The following is an 18739-nucleotide window of genomic DNA, read 5'->3' as shown; positions in this document are numbered from 1 at the left end:
TTCTGGACCAGGTCTGTGCTTACAATTTCATTTTAATGTCTACACAAACTCTTACATTAGGAGTATAGGACTGGACTAGGCTAATGGCTCTTTTGTTTCCCTGAATACACCATTACTCTGGGCAGAAGTCCGAGCTCATGAGCCTTTCTCTCTCATCTGTCCAAAATGGGATTTGAAAACACTGTTAGTTCAATCATCTCTGATTGTTTGTTTTGTTTTTTGTTTTGTTAAACAAATATAAAGGCCAGTCTGGTGATATTTCTCTCCCCTGTTTTTGCTCCTTTGTAGAGAGAAGATGTTCCAATATTGCAAGTAATTCTTTCTTATCAGCAATAAATTCCTTCTTGCTCTTTTCACTGCTTGTTCTCTTTTCTCCAGTGTCCTCACAATCTTACCTGTTCTGCTGCTGTGTCGGTTTTCGCCTGGAAAGGAGGAAATGTTCTTAGCAGATGCTACAGCCTTGTTTACCCTGTGGGACTTTGGCTGAGCAGCAGACATCTTGGGGTGTCAGGAGGAATGTGTGGTTCTGCTCCTGCCTCAGCAATTTGCCTGATTCCTTCATTCCACTTGGACTAGAGCATGGGGAGATTTTTAGAGCACAGTAGCAGGACTGGTCATTCTCCTTTGCTATGTCTCGTTGTGCTTGACTCCAGCTTTGCAAACACAGAGCAGCTTTAAAGAAGATCAGTTTACTTAGCTGGCCTTTCTTAACCTAGGCTTGCAGTTTTTAATGTACTGAAGCAATATGGTTTGGAAGACCTCATATTTTAAGGGATCTCCATAAGCCCAGGGGTGCTAGGTTGTGGCATTATCATATTTGTGGTTGTCTATTCTGCCATTGCACTGTTTTGATAAAAAAAAATGTTGCCATGCTGAGCACCCTTGAGCCACAAGTAGCTTTTTCACTGGTAATGCCCATTCTGTCCCTTAAAGCCCTATGGGTTAGTTAGGGCAGAGTAGAGATCTTTAAAATTCGGGTGTAATTGACTGAGAATTCCTAGAAGGGTTAGGTAGCATGAAGTGCTCTGGGACATATTAATACTCCAGGGTAAGAGGCACTAAAGAAATGCTAGACCAGCTAGAATGTCCTGCCAGAAGAACACTATTTCTCCTTTTGGGCCACTTACTGTGTATGCAGCCTCTGTGTTTAATCAGATGAACATAATCTATCGGCCCAATTGGATTTTAGTCTCGAGGTTCTCCAACAGGTTCCAATACCATAGATTTTTCTTGCAAAGCAATTAGCTCACTGGGGGCTGCTTCTGCAGTGTTTGCGCCTCTTTCCCAGTTCTTGAATGTCATCAAATCTAAGCCATGGTCTCCATGCAGAATGCCAGTTCCTACCTGGACATTTCAACCGCTTGAGAATAAAATAGTGGATGACTCAAGTCACACCCTTTATTGACCACAGCTGCCTTCAGGGTGATGTGATGCCCACTGTCGTGGAACTGTGTCCTCCAAATACAGCAAAACTGATCTGTCACAGGCTCTTGGTTCATTTTAAACACCACAGCTCAGAGCTTACTGTCTGGGATGGAAGTTTCATCATAGTTCCTTTCAACCCAGACTCTATGGATGCTGTTTCTCGTGGCCTTTTTTGGTGGCAGAATTTTTGTTGTGGATTCTGCTTTTTTTTTCATGTTTTTCTCTGAGACAGATGGAGCAGTGACCAGCTTCTTGCTGATTGTGACTTGTAACATTGAGCTTGGCTTGGAAGTAATCAGCCCATTTTCCCTCTTTCAGTTATAAACATTTTGAGCATTTAGAAATCCTCTTAAGTGAACTGATGGAGTTAGCAGCTTCTACCAGAGTGTTTCAGATTAGTGGCAGATGCCCAAAGCTTTTCTTGTGGCATTTGGCAGTTTCAGGAAAGTGTTATAACTTTCATCATCTACTTTTGCCAAATGGCTCAAATGGTTCCAGTTGCCAGGAAGATAAAAATCAGCAGTCTGGAATATTCTTTGATCTGTGTTTTTTCTGGATATGGAATAGAACAAATGGAGCATTATCCACTGTGCTTGAGAGATTCCTGCCTGTTGGTTTCATTTGCTCTGTGGGTTTGTTTTGTTTCCTCGCTGTGTATTTCAAAATTAAATTGCTGGGGTTTTTTTATTCAGTGTGCAGACAACCCATCCTTCATTCTGCTCTTCAGAATGAATGTAAATTAAATACAAATTGAGATATGTGTGTGTATCTATTTTTGTATGTAGATAGAAGATACTCTTCCTTCTGGGGAGTAATAATTTTGTCATTCAAATATACTTTAATAACATTCAACTTATGCTTTGTCTAGTTCTAATTTTTTTAAGGATTCCTCAGTCATGGGATTTTTAAAAACTGGTCATAGTAAAATTTTATTTCCCTTACTTGCAATATTTTTTTTCTTATATCTGTTTATTGTTTTCTCTAAAATGACTGGTGGATGCATCACGCCTGCTATTCCCCATGTGTTAGCAATTTTGTCCAGGGTTGTGGATCCAAGATGGGACAGAGACAAGAGTGGTGGGGACTTTTGTTGTTTAGGGGGTCTTTTTTGTGTTGTGGGCTTTTTCCCCCCTCTAGCTTTTATGTATGGATCTGATAAATGAGACAACCTGCCCTTTTTTATGTCCTTTTGTGTTAGGCTTCATTTACTTTAGAATCTGCTTTAGTATATTTCAAGAAAGAGTAAAAACCCTATTAATTATAGCAAATGGCTTGAAACTGACCCAGTAGTTGTTGTCTGATTTTGTTTTTATTTTCTGGGGTGAGAAAAATGAGGCAAATAACTCTTTATTTTTGTGATTTATCTACAATTTAAATATTTGGTTTTTAGAAAACATCATCAGTTCAAGGAATATGCTGCCAGTTAATTAAAGAAATAAGACTCTCCTTCTTCCTAATTTATTAATTCCCTCTTCTGTCCAAAACAAAGCAGGTAGAATAGGCAGAATCAGTGACATGAGTAAGAACAACAGTCTGGGATTCTTTTCCTTCATGTAATACTGCCAAAGGCACACCTTCAGGGCTTCCTCTGGGTTGGGGCACCCTGACTATGTTTTATTTTTCTCATTGGTGAAGTACTGTAAACACACAGAGTCTTAATATCTCCTGAAGAGCTCATTTAGATTATGTCTGATGCTGTGCTGGTAGATTTGTTATCAATGTGGTTTTGTTTATCATTGTTACCCTGGATGAAGGCTCAGAAGTGTGAGGAGGCAGTGGCTCCTAGCAGCACAGGCTGACACTGCAGGAGGGATCACGTGTGGGGTAGGGACAGAAAGGGAAAGGTGGACAGGGGAAAGGAGGGAGACTTGATTCATTCTGGATCTGTCACTTCATGGGATCAGTCAGGTTGGCAAAGACCTCTGAGATCATTGAGTCCAATCCATGACCAAACACCCCCTTGTCAGCCAGGCCACAGCACTGAGTGCCATGTCCAGTCTTCCCTGAAACACCTCCAGGGGAGTGACTCCACCACCTCCCTGGGCAGCCCATTCCAATGTCTCATCAACCTTTCTGGAAGAAATTCTTCATGACATCCAACTTAAACTTCTCTTGGTGCAGCTTGGAGCTGTTTCCTCTTATCCTGTCTGTCTGGGACAAGAGTCTTACCTCCATATGGCTACAGCCTCCTTTCAGGGAATTGTGGAGTGATAGTGGCCCCTGAGCTTTCTTTCTCCAGGGTACACACCCCCAGTTTCCTCAGCCACTTCTCATAAAACTTGTGCTGCAGACCCTTCACCAGCTCTGTTGCCCTTTTCTAGACTCACTCCAACACCTCATTGTTCTTCCTGAACTGAAGGGCCAAGAACTGGACTATCACTAAACTCTTTAAACTCTGGCATGATCTATCTTGAAATTTTGGTCCTATGAGCTATTAGAACTTGTCTTCAGCTTAGTAGGGTTTGAGATACCCTGGGATGAAGAGCGCTGAGGAACCACCTTAGACTGGGTCACATTGGCTGCTGACTTTTGACTTGGTGATAAGAAGGTTTAAAAAAATGCTAATTTGTTCCAAAAGCATTCCTTTTGATCCTTTTTCTTGTGGTAAGGTAATGCAATAAGCATCTGCATCTGCATACTATAGCACTTAACTCTTGTAGTAAGTACCTTGGTAAAGTCTGTGATATTATCTGAATTCTGTTCCATTCTGTTTGTTTATAGATGTTTTTGCCATGGCATATGCTTGCAAACTTACACTGACCTATGCCAGTTTAATATCACCTCTATTTTAAGTGGTGGAAGAGTAGGCTCACCCAGCCTGTAGTGCTTGCTCTACCTGGCTCATTTTCTGCCCTGGTTCGTGGCAGAGACAAGGCTGGGTCCACAGGTTAATGGTTGTTCTCAGTGGGTCATCTTTACCTCTTCACTCAGTCTCATGCTTCCTTTATTTTCTGGGACAAATTTGAATTAGAACCCTTTTGAAATGAATAAATTCAAAAGACCTTTTCTTTCCCCAGTGTTCTCTGAAAGTTCAGGCAGACTGCTCTCTCTCAGTTGCACTCAGATCCTGGCGGAGGTATTTTTCATATCAGCATAGCAGCTGGACTGGCATGTTTTAAAAGCAAAGGACAGCAGAAGGTAATCCAGCAGAGAAGGTTTGGGTCTCTTTGTTTTTGTGACCATTCATCACCCCAAGTCAAACCCCAGAATAGACTGAAGCCAGGATAAAGAAGATAGATGGAATTTTTTTGTTAGTACCTTAGTAAAGTTAAGATGGGCTTGAGAGCTCTAACTTGTATTTTTGTGGTTTAAAGCATGTTTTAATGTTTCATATTTCTGCTTTCGCTCTTTATAAAATAAAAAATGCAGAAGCAATTCCTAATGCTGGTAAAAGCTCCTATAGGTTATATTAAAAATTCCAGATATAAGGTAATGTAATTCCTGAAGTGACTAGAACTAATGTGTATGAGCACATTGCTTATGTGTGCTCCAATTGCCTGAATCCTGTTCTTTGGTAATGGCTTGCCCAGCAACAAGGAGGAAAATCAAACAACTCTAAAATATAGATTGGGAAGATATGTTGTGTTACAGGGTAATGCAGAAGCTTTAAAAATCATTAGCACACCCCCAAAGACAAACATTAAATATTTGACCTGTGTGGAAATGAACAAAGGCTCAAAGTAGCAAATATGAGTCTCTAATCCTAATAACGATGGTAATTGTACCTCATATTTTAGAGTTCAGGTGTCTGGGAGATGGTGAGCACTTCATGGTAGGATGCAGGAATTTGGGTTCTCTAGGAGTTTTGGGGGAGTTGCTGAGAAGGAGAGTGTCTGAGGAAATACGCCAAAAAAGTGAGGAGACTGTGAGTAGGTAAGAAGCTGAAATGGAGGAGAAAGTAGACCGAGGGTTTAAGCAGGTAAATGTGGCCAGATTTTGTCTTTTGTGTTTGTGGAGACAGAAGTTTAGAGAGGTGGGAAAAATGTAAACTTGCTAAAGTTAAAGGCACTCAACAAGTCATCTGCTGTGTGTTACTGGGAATTTAAAGTGACATTTTGGCCAAGAAAAGGTCATGAAGAGACAGGGAAAGAAGTATCTCTTCATGGTTAAATAAAAAAAATTATTAGAAGATTTATTTGAAGAATAGTGCAACTTGTGCAGAGACTTGTCATGCCTCTGCCCATGAATTTATGTTGGCTGGGCTTGGAAGTATTGTTTAAGAGCTGTTCTGGTTTTATCCTTCTAATGCCGTGCAGAGGTTCTGCTGCTGTTGAGAGGTATCAGAAAGGCCCTCCCAGCATTGCTCAGTGTGCAGATCTTAAGGAGCTCCCCAAAGTCTCCTTGCCCTCCTCTGATGCTGTACAGCTGCTTAGGAGTAGTATTCAAAAGGAATATTTTAAATTTACTCTCTTTCTTTTCATGGATATAGAGCTTGGAACAGTGCAGAGCTCTCTTCTGAAAATCTCTTCGTTCTCTTCTTAATACAGCAACTTTTAGGACCTAAGAACTTGCTGTCTTTTCCCTTTTACTCCTCTCTTAGGTTTTCTGTCTTCCTACTCTTCATATCTTGCCTCTCTTCCAAGGCATTAAAACCTTAGTATATCATACCCATGGGCTTTGCCAAATTTGCCCTTAGGTGAAAAGTTTTAAACTTGCACCAAGACTGTAGAAAACCTACAAACCAATGACAAGGGAGGAGCTTTTAGGAGGAGCAGGGGGAAACAAGTGAGAGAATGTTCTTCTGAGCTTTGGTACATGCAGTTGTTGTGTTTCAAAACTGCCCCTTTGTAGAAAAGGTGCAGAAGTTTGTTTGTCCCTTGAAGCATCTTTGAGCACAGTTGGATGTGTCTGCTGCCTGTACCTGCTCTAGCATTTCTCAGGTTATGGTTTCTTCCTGTTACTACCTGTTCCAGGATTATGTATTACACTCGCTTCTTTCCTTCTCTTAACAGCTGCAAATCAAAAGGAGCCCTTGACTCCTAATTTTAAAGTGAAAGAGGAGCCTAAGGAGGAAGAAGCTGGAAGTTCAGCCGTGTCTCAGCCCAGCTATGTGTTCAGCCAAGAGTCTGAAGCCTCAGCTCCCAATGTCCCTGAAGAGAAACTCAAGCCACAAGAAGCACAGGCAAATGTGATCAGGCAGGACATGTCAGTCAAGGCAGCATCCGAGCTCCTCATGAAGCTCTCAGGTAGATATTTCATTTCATAATACTGAATTTTTAAATTTTTTTTCTTTTTTGTGTATGCTAGCAGGGTTACCTTGCAAGAAGGTAGGTTGAGCTTAATAGCAAGCCAAGGAACAATTGAAAAGGCCTGTCTACAAAGTGTCATATATGCGAAATATCTCAGTTTGGTCTGTAGCCACACTATCTAATTATCTCTGCTCTGATTTTCAAATTAATGACTATGGAATAAGTCATAAGAAATGATGCCTTAAAGCTTTTAAGTGCTATAATTTTTTAAATGTACCATGTAAATTTAACCATGTTAATACCAATTTATTCACAGGTGTCTCTTCATTAACATCTTAAGAACATTTCTGTACTTTACTGTACCTGACATGGCTTTATAGAATATGACTTTTAAAGCTTTTATTTTTTTCTGGCAATACATTATACTCAAAATTATAAGATACACTGTTGTTAAAATTGTGTAAACTGAGCCAGCTTTCTGCATTTAGCAAGACCACTTGAATTTGCTTACATTGCCTCAGTGATAGATTCTTCTGCCAGACAAGTAGGCAGTGTACACACATAGGCAGTGTTAATGCTGGAGGGAGTCAAATAAAATGCATGTTCTGCTAATTATGATTTGTCTACCTTTCAAAATCAAGATTGAGGAGAAAATAAAAGGGTTGAATTCTTCCCACTCCATCAGGTTAAGTGAAGGATGAAAAGGCTTTGAACTTCTAACAGACCAATTTCTAGGACCAAGACATGAAAGTCAGTCTGGCCGGCTGGGTTTTGTGCTTCTGCACCTGAACTGGATCTGATACATTTTAAGTCTTCTCCAAAACTGGAAAAGACTTATTTTTTTATTTGTGCCAAAGTCATGCAAAAGTGCTGGTGGGAATGCTTGCAAGTTTAGTAACTTCTGAGATCCCTGTCAAACCTACATGAAATGGGTTGTCTTGATTGGACACTGTCAGCTGTGAATTTGAGCTCAAACTTGAAAGACTTGAGCTGACTAGGATCTCCCCCATAAAACATGTAATTAATTCACTCCTGTTCATGCCTCCACATTTTAATTTGCAGAAGAATTTGAATCAAGCCTTCCATGTTAATGGTGCAAAAAGTGTTTCTCAAGTACAAAAGCTGACCAGAGCACCAGTTTCCAGATTTTTTTCCTCAGACTCCCAAATACAAACCACTTGGTTATTGGTGTAATTCACAGTTGCTGCTGATAACTGGTTTGAATGAGGTGTTTTGGTAACAAAATGTTGCAGCCTAATGAATGCTAAGCTGTGACTATTTTTCTCGGTGCATATAAATTCATGTAACTGTTTTTATAAAGAAAGAGCTCCGTAATTCAATGGTTTGTTAAGTACTTCAGAGACACAAGGGTTCTGGATTGTCAGTCTGGAGTTCAGCACTGGCAGGCTGTGTTTAAATAATTCTATTGCTGCTTGTTATGTTAGAATATTTGTGCCTTAAATACCTATTTATATGAGAGAAATCCAGCGTGTATTAAATCTTGGTCAAGTCTTCAGCTTGTGTTGGGATCTCCCAGGCTTTAAAGGGAGATCCCAACACAAGAAATAAGAAATACACCAGTGTAACATTTCTCTTACAAGCTCTTAGGGACTGAGCAGTTTGTGCTGACAGTGGTGTTTTTGGCTAATGCATAGATTAGGATGTGAAGAGTGACTGGGATTTATGGAGACGGTGTTACTGCTGTCGGTGTTCCCGCATCAGCCAGGGGGTGGTGGGGTTACACCCAGTTTGACACAGACAGTTTGCAACCTGCACTTCCCTCAATTACCATCTAAGGCAGAAACTGGAGAGGAAAACACTGAGATATAGTTTAATGTAGGACAACTACAAGAGGAAAATCTTAAGATGATTAGCCTCTTTAGTGGATTATTTTGAGTATTTTTGAATCTTTACCTTACCTGCCCGAATACTCCCATATCACTGTTGACTTCAGAGCCTACTGTTAGCAATTTGGTAGCCTGGTTTTGGTGACTTAGAACTTACTTAATTAAACCACTTCATAGAATCATAGAAGGTGATGCCTTAAGTTTTAGCTTTCATATTATCCAGATTCTGTACTGCATTAGTATCTAACGCTGAACTTCATATAAGGTGTTAGCAAGTTCTCCTCACAGTTTAGTTCAACTAAAGAATCCTTTCCCAGCCTGAGAACCAAAAGCACCAAGCTCCAGTGCAGCCAAAGTGCTGCTATCTTGCAGCCCAAAAAGTACAAACAACAGCAAATTGGAGAGCAGTCTGAGATGATGGGACTTCATAACCTGAAGCTGTATTTGAACAATTAACCCCAGTAAGTAAATGGACCAAAACTTATAAAAGCATGAAAAGTTGTGACCTGTTATCCATCTTGAGTAAAACCTCAGCCAGGCTCTTGTGCTGCCCAAGGTGTATCCTTTGAAGGCCTTTTCATAAATACTTACTTTATTCCTTTAACACTGTCTAGACTCTGCTCTCAAGGCATCAAGGGACCTTAAAGATGACAAAATCATTTAGGCTGGAAAAGACCACCCTGGTCATTCACTCCAACCACTGACTGATCACCACCTTGTCCTAGGCCACTACACTGAATGACACATCCAGTCATTTCTTGAACACCTCCAGGGATGGTGGCTTCACCATCTCCCTGGGCAGCTTGTTCCAATGCTTGGCAGCCCCTACTGTGAAACAATTATTCCTGATGTCCAGCCTGAACCTCCCCTGGTGCAGCTTGAGGCCATTTCCTCTTGTCCTGTTGCTGGTTGCCTGGGAGAAGAGAATTCCCCAGCTACAGCCTCCTTTCAGGGAGCTGTAGAGAACAATCATCTGGTTCCACCCCCCCTGCCATGGGCAGGAGCATCTTCCACTAGAAGGTATTGCTCAGAGCCTCATCCAATGTGGCCTTGAACACTTCTATGGATGAGAGATCCACATTTCTTCCTGAGCCACCTCTTGAGATTAAAAGGAAAGCAAGAACAAACTTCTTCCTTTTTCATGGTACTGGAGAGAAAAAAAAAAAAAAAAGGAACAAGTCTGTCTTGATGTTTTACTCTCTGTGGGAAATCCTCAGTCAAGTGCCCTTGTTAGATTTGATATATTTTATAATTGGGTTTAAGTCAAGTCCCTTCAGATTCTCTATATGCGTGGTAAGGACTGAATGGATTGTGTTCTTGCTTTGTTCTTTTCCCTTTCTTCTGTGTAATACTAATCACCAAAACCTCCATCACATACAAATTCAGGAAGGAATTTCCAACATAACAGCGTTGTGCTTCCTGCATTCCTGACATACATGCTGCTGTTATCCTCTGAGCAAGAGTACTGCTGATTGTTTCAGCCTCATGGGTGGGAGCCAACTGGGATTTGGGCATAGACCTTGCTATTTCCTTCCATGCAAGGGACAAACTGGTTTATATTTTTCACTGGGAAATCTCTTTTCCCAAACAGGGGTGTTGTGTTGCCAGCTCTTGGCTATACAGGGTAGTGGAAGGCCCTTCCATCTCTGGAGCCTGGTTTGGTCTGGTGCATACTGTAGGGTAGTTTTACTACAAATCATCAGCCCTTTGTCAGCCCCCATTTCTCAGCTACTCAGAAATTACTCCAGAGCTAGGAAAAGTTACAAGAATAAACATCTTTTCCTGTACTAGAACATTAACAGAGCATTTGTTAGCTGCCATTGTAGAAGCAGGTGGAAAGAAACAAGAGAAAATCACACACAGCTATTTCAGTTCTACAAGATAAGATTCTCTCTTTCAAGCTGAAGGCTCTTTGGACACTTGCTTCTAGCAACATGACCAGAGTTTGGGATCAAGCCCTTGTCCCACACATTACTGTGGTAGAGTTTGACCTTTTACACCAGTTCTTTCTCTCCCATGTTCCCCTGGGATTCAGGTCTCCTACCCACAGTTCACAGACTTGATTCCTACTCACACCTCTTCCAAAGGATTATCCAGGCTCAGGGGGCTCGTGTCTCTTGGGCATGTCTGGGCAGAACAGACTTCCACCCAAACAGCCAGGACAAAACTTCCTAACAACCAAGCTGCCATTTCAGAATAAATCAAACACCCATTTGAAAGAAATGGTGTTTGGAAGTTAGTGGGCAAAGTTTGAGCAGGTTTTCAACCTCCATTCTACAGAAGAAAATAAAATTACCACTGTGATATGTATGAGTGCACAAAAGTGAGCTGGGAACTCTGTCCATTGCTGATTCTTGACTGAGACTAGGTCCAGTGGTAAGCAAACAGATTTGAGGAGATAGTGGAGTGGGGCAAATTGCTCTCATCTCTGTTTGGAAAGGTGCCATCCCTGCAAGATTTTTAATTCCCATCAAATATTGTACAAAATCAGTTAGAAGAAATGGGAGTAACGTGTTTCAAATACACCCGGTTTTTACATTTTTACCAGTTCTCTTTAATGGAAAATCTAATTTAATTAAGTGGCACCCTCAATGATTCCTGGTCAGTTTTATACACTCAGTCTTGTAAATTGAAAAGTACATTTCAGAGGAGACTGAAATTAAAAATAAATATTTGCATTTACATGCCTTTGTTAGAGCTGAAAAACTCATTTTCTGCTGAAATAGTCATGCTGCTGATATGTTTGGAGCATGTATGAGCTTTTAGAAGCATACAATGTTTTGTCTTCTTGTCCAGAAATGAGTGTATAGGTGGAAGAGTATAAAATCTATCCCAGGTAGTAGCACTTTTTGAGTAATGTTTTGCCCAGGGACATTAGTATGTCCTTGTCTTTCCCAGAAATGTTGTCTGAATCACATTTACCTTTATTTCAGATGTATCCTACTTTTGAAATATGTTCATCTTGCATGTAACTCAGGTTGTTTTCCTCCTCTCTTTTTTCTGTGGGTCAGTTCCCCATGTATTGCATATCTCCTTGTTAGCCCAAGCAAGTGCATAACATTTGTACCCTTTGGTTCCTTTGGATTTTTTGTTCTTCAACCCTCAGGTCACACAGTGTTTTCTTGTAATACACCAGTACCAGCAAAGTGTCTTAATTTTGGGTTATCAGCACATGCAATTAGTGCAGACTTACTTCATGACCTCAGCACCCAAAGAGAGGTGCTGCCTACAACTGAGTCCAAAAGCATTCCTGATCAACTCCATTTATTACAGCTAATTATATGATACTTCCTATTTTGGAACAACTGGTTATTACAGGGGAGGGGTGTGATGAGGGTTTTTTGTTGGGTTTTTGTTTTTTTTTTTTTTGATTAAGCCTATATCCACTTTAAAATGTGTATGGTAATTTTGTATTTCATCCCTTGTCATTATTTTTTGACACTGTATCATACATTTAATTGAAATCACATATATTAGAGCAACTATTTGAAAAGAGTGGAACAAGGAGAGTAGAATGATAGTACAATTCTAGCATAAGGTGAAGGTCAGAATTAATCTTGCTGCATATTTCTTTTCCACAACATTGTGGGAAGTGCCTGTGTGGAGTTAGGCTGCTGTCTCTGGAGATCCCTGTTGCTGGTGCCTCGTGAGAGTCCCTGCTCCTGGATTGATTCAGGAGAGCTGTCAAGGATTTCATCCCTGCTTAGAAAGCCTCAATAACAGGCAGAGGAGGGAAAATACAGGGAAGTCTTTTGTTCCTTGGGGCTTCTGTAGGAGCCCAGAACGTAGGTGGGGAAGTGTATGGTCCAAAATAAGACTTTTTCTTTGTGGGAAGTAGAGAAGTGGCAAACCATGGCAAGTCACATTCCCAGATTAAAACCTGCTGCTAGCCAAGTGGGTTTTGTTGGGGCTTTTTTCTGGTTTTGTTTTTTTATTTTAACCAGGTTGTTCAAGTAGGGTCTTGCAGGTACCACCATCATCCTACCATTTAAATGGAAGGGGCAGCAGATGTCTGTCACAACTCTAATTAGTTTATGGCTTTAATTTGCTTCATTTTTTCTCCTTGGATCGCGTTTCTGTGAAGCAGCTTGTAGTTGCAAAATTCTGTAACATGGGAGTTCAGAGGTTCCACTTTAATAAATATGAGCCATTTCATGATTTTATTTTTTTTTTAAATGCAGGATCCTGTTACATTGATTCATTGACATTGTCTTATATAAAACAGCAGTTTGAAAAAAATACTAACAAAATAAAGCATCAAGCACAGCGCCCTAGGGAATGTCAGATGTTCCTTGTTGTGTCTCTGTAACAGAACCTTCAGGGCTTGCCAACTGTTCCCTACCTCTGAGGTTTTATTTAAGCTGTTTTAGGGCATGTTTATTTCTAGCAAATCAGAACAATTAGCATAACAAAACGCCTGATTCGCCCTGCTGAAAGCTTTTGAAGTTGGTACAAGTTGACCCACTATTTACCCCGTCTGCTTCATTGTGGAGACTGGTACATGAGTCCAATTCATGAGACATATGGGAAAGGCTTTCTTCTCAAAGTTGATTCATAAAGTTGATTTGTAAAGCTGATGGGCATTTCAGCAAATACAAACAACTTTGAATTTTAGTCACAGGGTGAAGTTTTAAGTAAAATGGTGGGAAGAAACACTAGTGATTTAACAAGTATTCATTTGATTTTGGCAATGCAAGGTTATTGGACAGCTGTTGTGTCAGCCAAAGCAATATTTACTGCATCACTCGTGTTCTTTATGAAATCTATCCCTTATTTTTGACTTCTGTCTCAAATAATGGGAAAAGCTGAGTGTGGTGCATTAGGAAGGGTCAGTGTCCCTTCCAGAGCATGCGAGTGCTGCATGGAATCACAGAATGGTCTTGGATGGAAGGGACCTTTAAAAGTCATCCAGTCCAACCCCTTAGCAATGAGGAGGGGCATCTTCATCAAGATCAGGTTGCTCAGAGCCCGTCCTATCTGACCTTGAACGTTTCCAGGAATGGGCCATTTGCCACCTCTCTGGGCAACCTGTTCCCATGTTTCAACACTCAGATTGTAAAAAGTTCTTCCCTTATATGTAGTCTGAATTTACCTTCTTTTGGGTTAAAACCACTGTCTCTTATGTCACAACAGGCTAAGCAGTCTGAACTCAGCTCTCTCACAAGCCTGCTTTAAGTACTGAAAGGCTGCTGTAAGGTCTCCCTGAAGCCTTTCCTTCTCCAGGCTGACCAAGCCCAGCTCTCTCAGCCTGTCTCCACGGGGAAAGTGTTCCAACCTTCTGATCAGGTCCATCAGGTCATGGCTTCCCTGCGCTGGGAGGCACTGGGGGAGCTGAGCCCGTTCAGTCTGGCACAGGGGAACTAAAGGCCAATCTCATTGCAGCCTGCACCTACTTGAAGGAAACTTGGAAAAGAGGTGGAATTAAACTTTTCTCCCTCCTGGCAGATGGTAAAAGAAGGGGTAACAGCTGCCAGCTGCAGTTTGGGAAGTTCAGAGTGGACATTAAGAAAAGTTTCTAGTGTGTGTTAGAACAAGTCTTATCTTCTTTTTGAAAGTTCTCCAGGATGAACCTGCAGCCAGCCCAGTGCTGAAGGCTCATTAAATAATTTTGTTTGGAGGGGACCTCCAGGGTCATCTGTTCCAGACCTCTGCTCAGAGCAGGTCAAGCCAGGCAGGCTGCTGAGGGTCTCACCAAGTTTAGGTTTGTTCAGGAATGGAGAACCCAACTTCTCTCAGCAATGTGTGTCAGCATTTCCCCATCCTGATGGGAATTCTTTTTCCTGTGTATATAAACAGAATTCCCCATGTTCTATCTTGTCTGTTGACTCATACGATCGCTGTGCATTTATGAGAGAAATCTGACTTGAGCTTCTCTGCACCTTCCCTTTATTCCTTAGAGAGCTGTTGACAGCAATAAAGTGTCCCCTTCGTGTTGTTTTCTTGAGGCTGAACAAACCCAGCTCTCACAGCTGATCTCCTTTTCTGTCTTGCAGCAGCCCTCTGACAACCTTGGTTGCCTTCTACTGGACATGCTCTGGGAATATCAGAGTCTGTCCTGTAATGGGGAGCCCCAGATGTGGCACAAAACCCTAAATGCAGTCTCTAAGTGCAGAACAGAGGGTAAGAATCCCCTCCCTCTGCCTGATGGCTGCAGATCTGATAATGGGGCCTGAAATAGGGCTGGCCTTGGGTGCCACAAGGGCACTTTGCTGACTTGTGTTCAGCTGGAGCTGGATTGTGATAGTCCCAACTTTCAGAAAGATTGAATAAAGTCTTTCTAGAACCTGTCAGCCTCTGTTCTAGGCTGTAGAGTGGTGTTGTCTGAGACTAAATTCTAGAAGTGTTCTTACTGCTGCACCTTATAGAAGTGACACTGTCAGGCTTTCAGGGGTAAATGTTATACCCTGAGCTTTTAGGGCCTTTAGGCCTTACTCAGCACAAGTGTTGTTCTACATTTCTGCTGTTCTAGGTTTGGAGGGGTTTTTTAGCAAGTATCACTACTTTGTGATTTCTTACATCTGTGGAACCTGAAAACTGTGGAAGCAATTGCTTCCTCCTGGAATAAGCCTGTCCAGTGCTCTATTTTTCATACCTGATGTGGAAACTTGTCTCGCTCAACAGGAAGAAGATGACATTCATTAAGGCTTTTGTAGATAAGATTATTAGAACTTACACAGCTCTGTAAAGAAACAGCATCTCTGTGGCTTGATAAAGTACATCCATGTATGAAATAGAGTCCTCTTATTTTGTTAAGGTGTTTCTGTATCACACACTTAATAGCAGAAAATGACATATTGGGTGATTTAGTTCATCTCTTGCCCTGTGAAGTGTCTCAGCACTGCTGTGCTGTTATTCTGAGCCTCACCCAGGTTAGTTTTGATTGAATAGCAGACTGTTTTGGAGATCATGGTCTGGATACTTCTGAGCTGTTTGAGTCTCTTTAGCCCACAGATTTTGCTGCACTATTATAGAAATCTGACCTGAAGAATAAAACCTGACTGTCATATACTAACTTCCTATTCTGATACATTGCAGATTATTTAACCAGCTCACCTACTAGGTCTCCTATAAAAGTCAAAGATAAAATGATTTTGTTATTTAAAGCAAGAGACCTTTTTGTGTGCCTGTACTTGACTTGAAAAACTTTAGCTGTGCTATAACCATGTGAGATACCTATGTAAAGAAATAAGGGCTATCACCTCACTCCACAATGAACAGCACAGAAGGGAAAATAATCCTCAAGAAGCTGGAGTTGGACTGCCTATATGGTGAGACAGGTATGGGCATAACCTTAATTGCAGTATTTTGCCAGCACAAGATCTAGCACAGCAGGGTTTTATGCCTATGATTGCTTCTTGTGGGACAGACTGACTGTGTTTCCCTTTCATTAGCTCTTGTAAAATTATCAGAAACTCTCCTTCAGTCTTCTCTTTGTGTGTTTGCTTTGGGGATTTAGAGTATGACAGAATTCACATTTGGCAGGAACATTCTGTCAGATCAAAAGGGTGCAGCTGGAAGGATAAAGGTCAAAGGAAATGATCAAATATGTAGATGTAGTTAAGGCAATTGCAGTGCTCACTGATGGTGAGGGAGAGAAGGTCACTGGTATTGCTTGACTCTTGCCTTAGTTGGGGTCCTGTCAGTTTGTCTGATACAAAAGCACTTGCAGGACAGGGAATTAAACTGTGTGGAACAGGAACAGAAATAGAAAGAATATTTTAAAAGCAGAGAGAGCAGCAAAGGTCAGCTTGACTCTGCACCTAAATTTGGCAGCTGGGTGCAGAGCTCAGTCTGTCAGACATCTGAAGAACTCATTTGTTTGTGGAGTTACCTGAGCTCTTGATTGACACTGTTACCTGATGCGTTCCTTTGCTGCTCTGTGCTCACTTTCAATGCACAGCATGCTATTTTTACACTTTTTAACACAGATGCAGGATTCTGTGGTTTTATAATAAGAGAGTAATAGAGGCTTTAAACAAATTTTTAAAAAGAGAAAAATCTTCTTAACAGGGCCAAAAAAAGGCATTATGATATTTCTAACTGGTCTTCAGCTGAGAATTCACTATAAAAATTTCTGAAGTCTGAGATGTATCTGTGGATAGTAGAGGGTAAAGATTTTTATCAATGTTTAGATGTGTCTTTTAAAGGTCAAGAAATGTCATAAGAAAAGATTGAAAGCACTTCATGTAAATTGTTCCTGGAACATATCCAAGTGGCGTTTATCTCCTGGCTTCAATTTTTTTTTTTTTTTTTAAGAGCTGTAGGAAGTAAAGCCACTTTTTCTCTACTTCATGAATGTGGAGAGAGGGAAAACGTAGGGTAGTGTAAAAGGACTTGGTGATACATGTTAGTTTAATTTTAGGTAGAATGCTGATGCATTCATGATAAAGGGATTCTGTCCATCTTTTGCTGGAGGTGACAACATGACACCAACAGCTGAGGAAGCTGAAAACATTTTTGAGGATAACCAAACCATGTTTTGGTGCCTCTGAAATCCACTGGAATATTGGGTAATTGAAAATGAAAGGCCTGAATCTTTCACACTTGGAATAAAATCTGTGAAGCTGACACACTCACATGTGAGTTAGAGAGGATAGGAAAACCAGAACAAACAAATTTTGTTGGAATGATTCCTTATCTGGATGTTCTTTCTGGTATTTAACTCTGTTCATGCATTTATTTATGTTTTTGGTTCTCCAGACATACTGCCTTTTTTATGCTGTCTCTGGAGTTTCTAGAAATTGGCTTCCAGACTATGGTTTTGTTTGCTAGCCCTGGGACACTGGAGAGGAAGGCAAAGAGGGGATGATATCGACTTAAGAAAACTGTTCATTAAGGTTAATGGACCTTGTAATGCATGAAGAAAAATCTGTCAGCCTTGAGAAAAGCATGAGCCCCAGAATATTCTTGTCGTGTAGAAGGCTCGTGCAGGTGTAATGAACAGGTTCTTCACATGGTTTTCTGGAATTTTCCATGAAAGAGAGAGGGGAAGATGAGGTTCCCTCCTCTGCCACTATCCGCATACTGGTACTTCTGACTGTAGGTGCTGGTACTTTTGCTGAAATAGAGTAATTTGGAGTTTGTAAGAGGCCTTTAGTGCCCACCTCAGGAGAGCTGGGGTGGAGCTGCAACTTGATTTAATAAAGAGAAACAAAGCTTCACTAACTAGTGTGTCATCACACATGCAGTATTCATAGAAAGTGATGTAACTCTCATATTTGCAAATATGCAACTGTTTTCTGCTTTCTAGTTTGAAAAATTATTTTCAAGAGCTTGCTTCTATTTATAACAGCCAGAAGAATACTGAGGCTGTCAGCTGCTTGCTTCCCTTCCCATTTGCAGGGATGCGGTGCACAAATTATAACTCGGTAATTGTGATTTCTGCTTGGAGCACTCTGAAAAATTACAGCCTAATTAAATAATTATGGCGGTTGCTTATTCTTTTTTCTTTCTTTTTTTTTCTTTTTTTTTTTTTTTTTTTGAATGCATATTTGCAGCTGAGAGTTTCAAGGAAGCCCAGATGGTGAAGATAAAGGAGGAACCGATGGAAGTTGACATCCAGGACTCGCAGGCTTCGGTGTCGCCCGGGCAGAGCGGTGGCTACAGCACTTTGCTGGGGCGCGACCAGAAGGCGCCCGAGGGCCGTGTGCTGCCAGACAGGAACCTCTTCAGCCAGGACATATCAGTGAAGATGGCATCTGAGCTGCTCTTCCAGCTATCAGGTAAACCCAGTGCAAACTGCTCTGTAGCTGAGTTAAAAGAGCAAAATCAGATTTTGTGTGACCTCAAAGTTCTATGAAACTGTGAGATCACCGGGGCTGAAAGCTAATAGGAACCTTCCAACCCTCACACTTGAAGCACAGAGGCCTTGCCAAATGTCCCCCATAGTCTGCATATGCTTTAAAGCACTGTGGCAGCCAGGTCAGGCTCACAGTATTTCAGCTGAGTTGGAAAAGGCAGAGTTCAGCTCCTGTATTTTTGAAAGCTAATTAAATAATTTGTGACGACTGCTTTGATCCCTGTAGAGGGGAATCTGCAGATGGCAGTTCTGGCCTAAGTGGCCATGGCTGCAGGATTCAGCACTCCTGGGGCTGCACTGCCCACTTCCCTTGGCAAAGAGGGTGAAGCTTATCTGTCACACAAAGGCAGTGGGACCAATGAACATTTGCATTGCACTCTCTGCATGGAGCTCTAACACTGACATGGGGAGCTGAAAAAACTCATTGGGTGTTAATTTAAGTAAAGTCATGCCCATTGTCTAATAATGCTGGAACCATT

At 41.2% G+C, this 18739-nt stretch overlaps 1 protein-coding gene across 3 annotated transcripts in view; it reads left to right on the top strand.

The window, feature by feature from the left end:
* ZNF827 (zinc finger protein 827) overlaps nucleotides 1-18739 on the top strand; it is a 100257-nt gene that overhangs the window by 44584 nt on the left and 36934 nt on the right. For 2 of the 3 annotated variants that reach the window (XR_009114492.1, XM_058024904.1), the window contains exons 5-6: nucleotides 6378-6611; nucleotides 17959-18183. Coding sequence is in view for 2 of the 3 variants with exons in the window: in XM_058024904.1 (XP_057880887.1) it covers nucleotides 6378-6611; nucleotides 17959-18183 (459 nt within the window). In the remaining variant the exon portion in view is untranslated. The remainder of the gene's footprint in view (nucleotides 1-6377; nucleotides 6612-17958; nucleotides 18184-18739) is intronic. The other variant, XM_058024905.1, reaches the window with a different exon arrangement.

This window comes from Melospiza georgiana, chromosome 5, assembly GCF_028018845.1.
Source record: "Melospiza georgiana isolate bMelGeo1 chromosome 5, bMelGeo1.pri, whole genome shotgun sequence".
Classification (NCBI taxonomy): domain Eukaryota; kingdom Metazoa; phylum Chordata; class Aves; order Passeriformes; family Passerellidae; genus Melospiza; species Melospiza georgiana.
The sequence above is the reverse complement of the archived record's forward strand: the minus strand, read 5'-3'. Positions and strand labels throughout refer to the sequence as shown.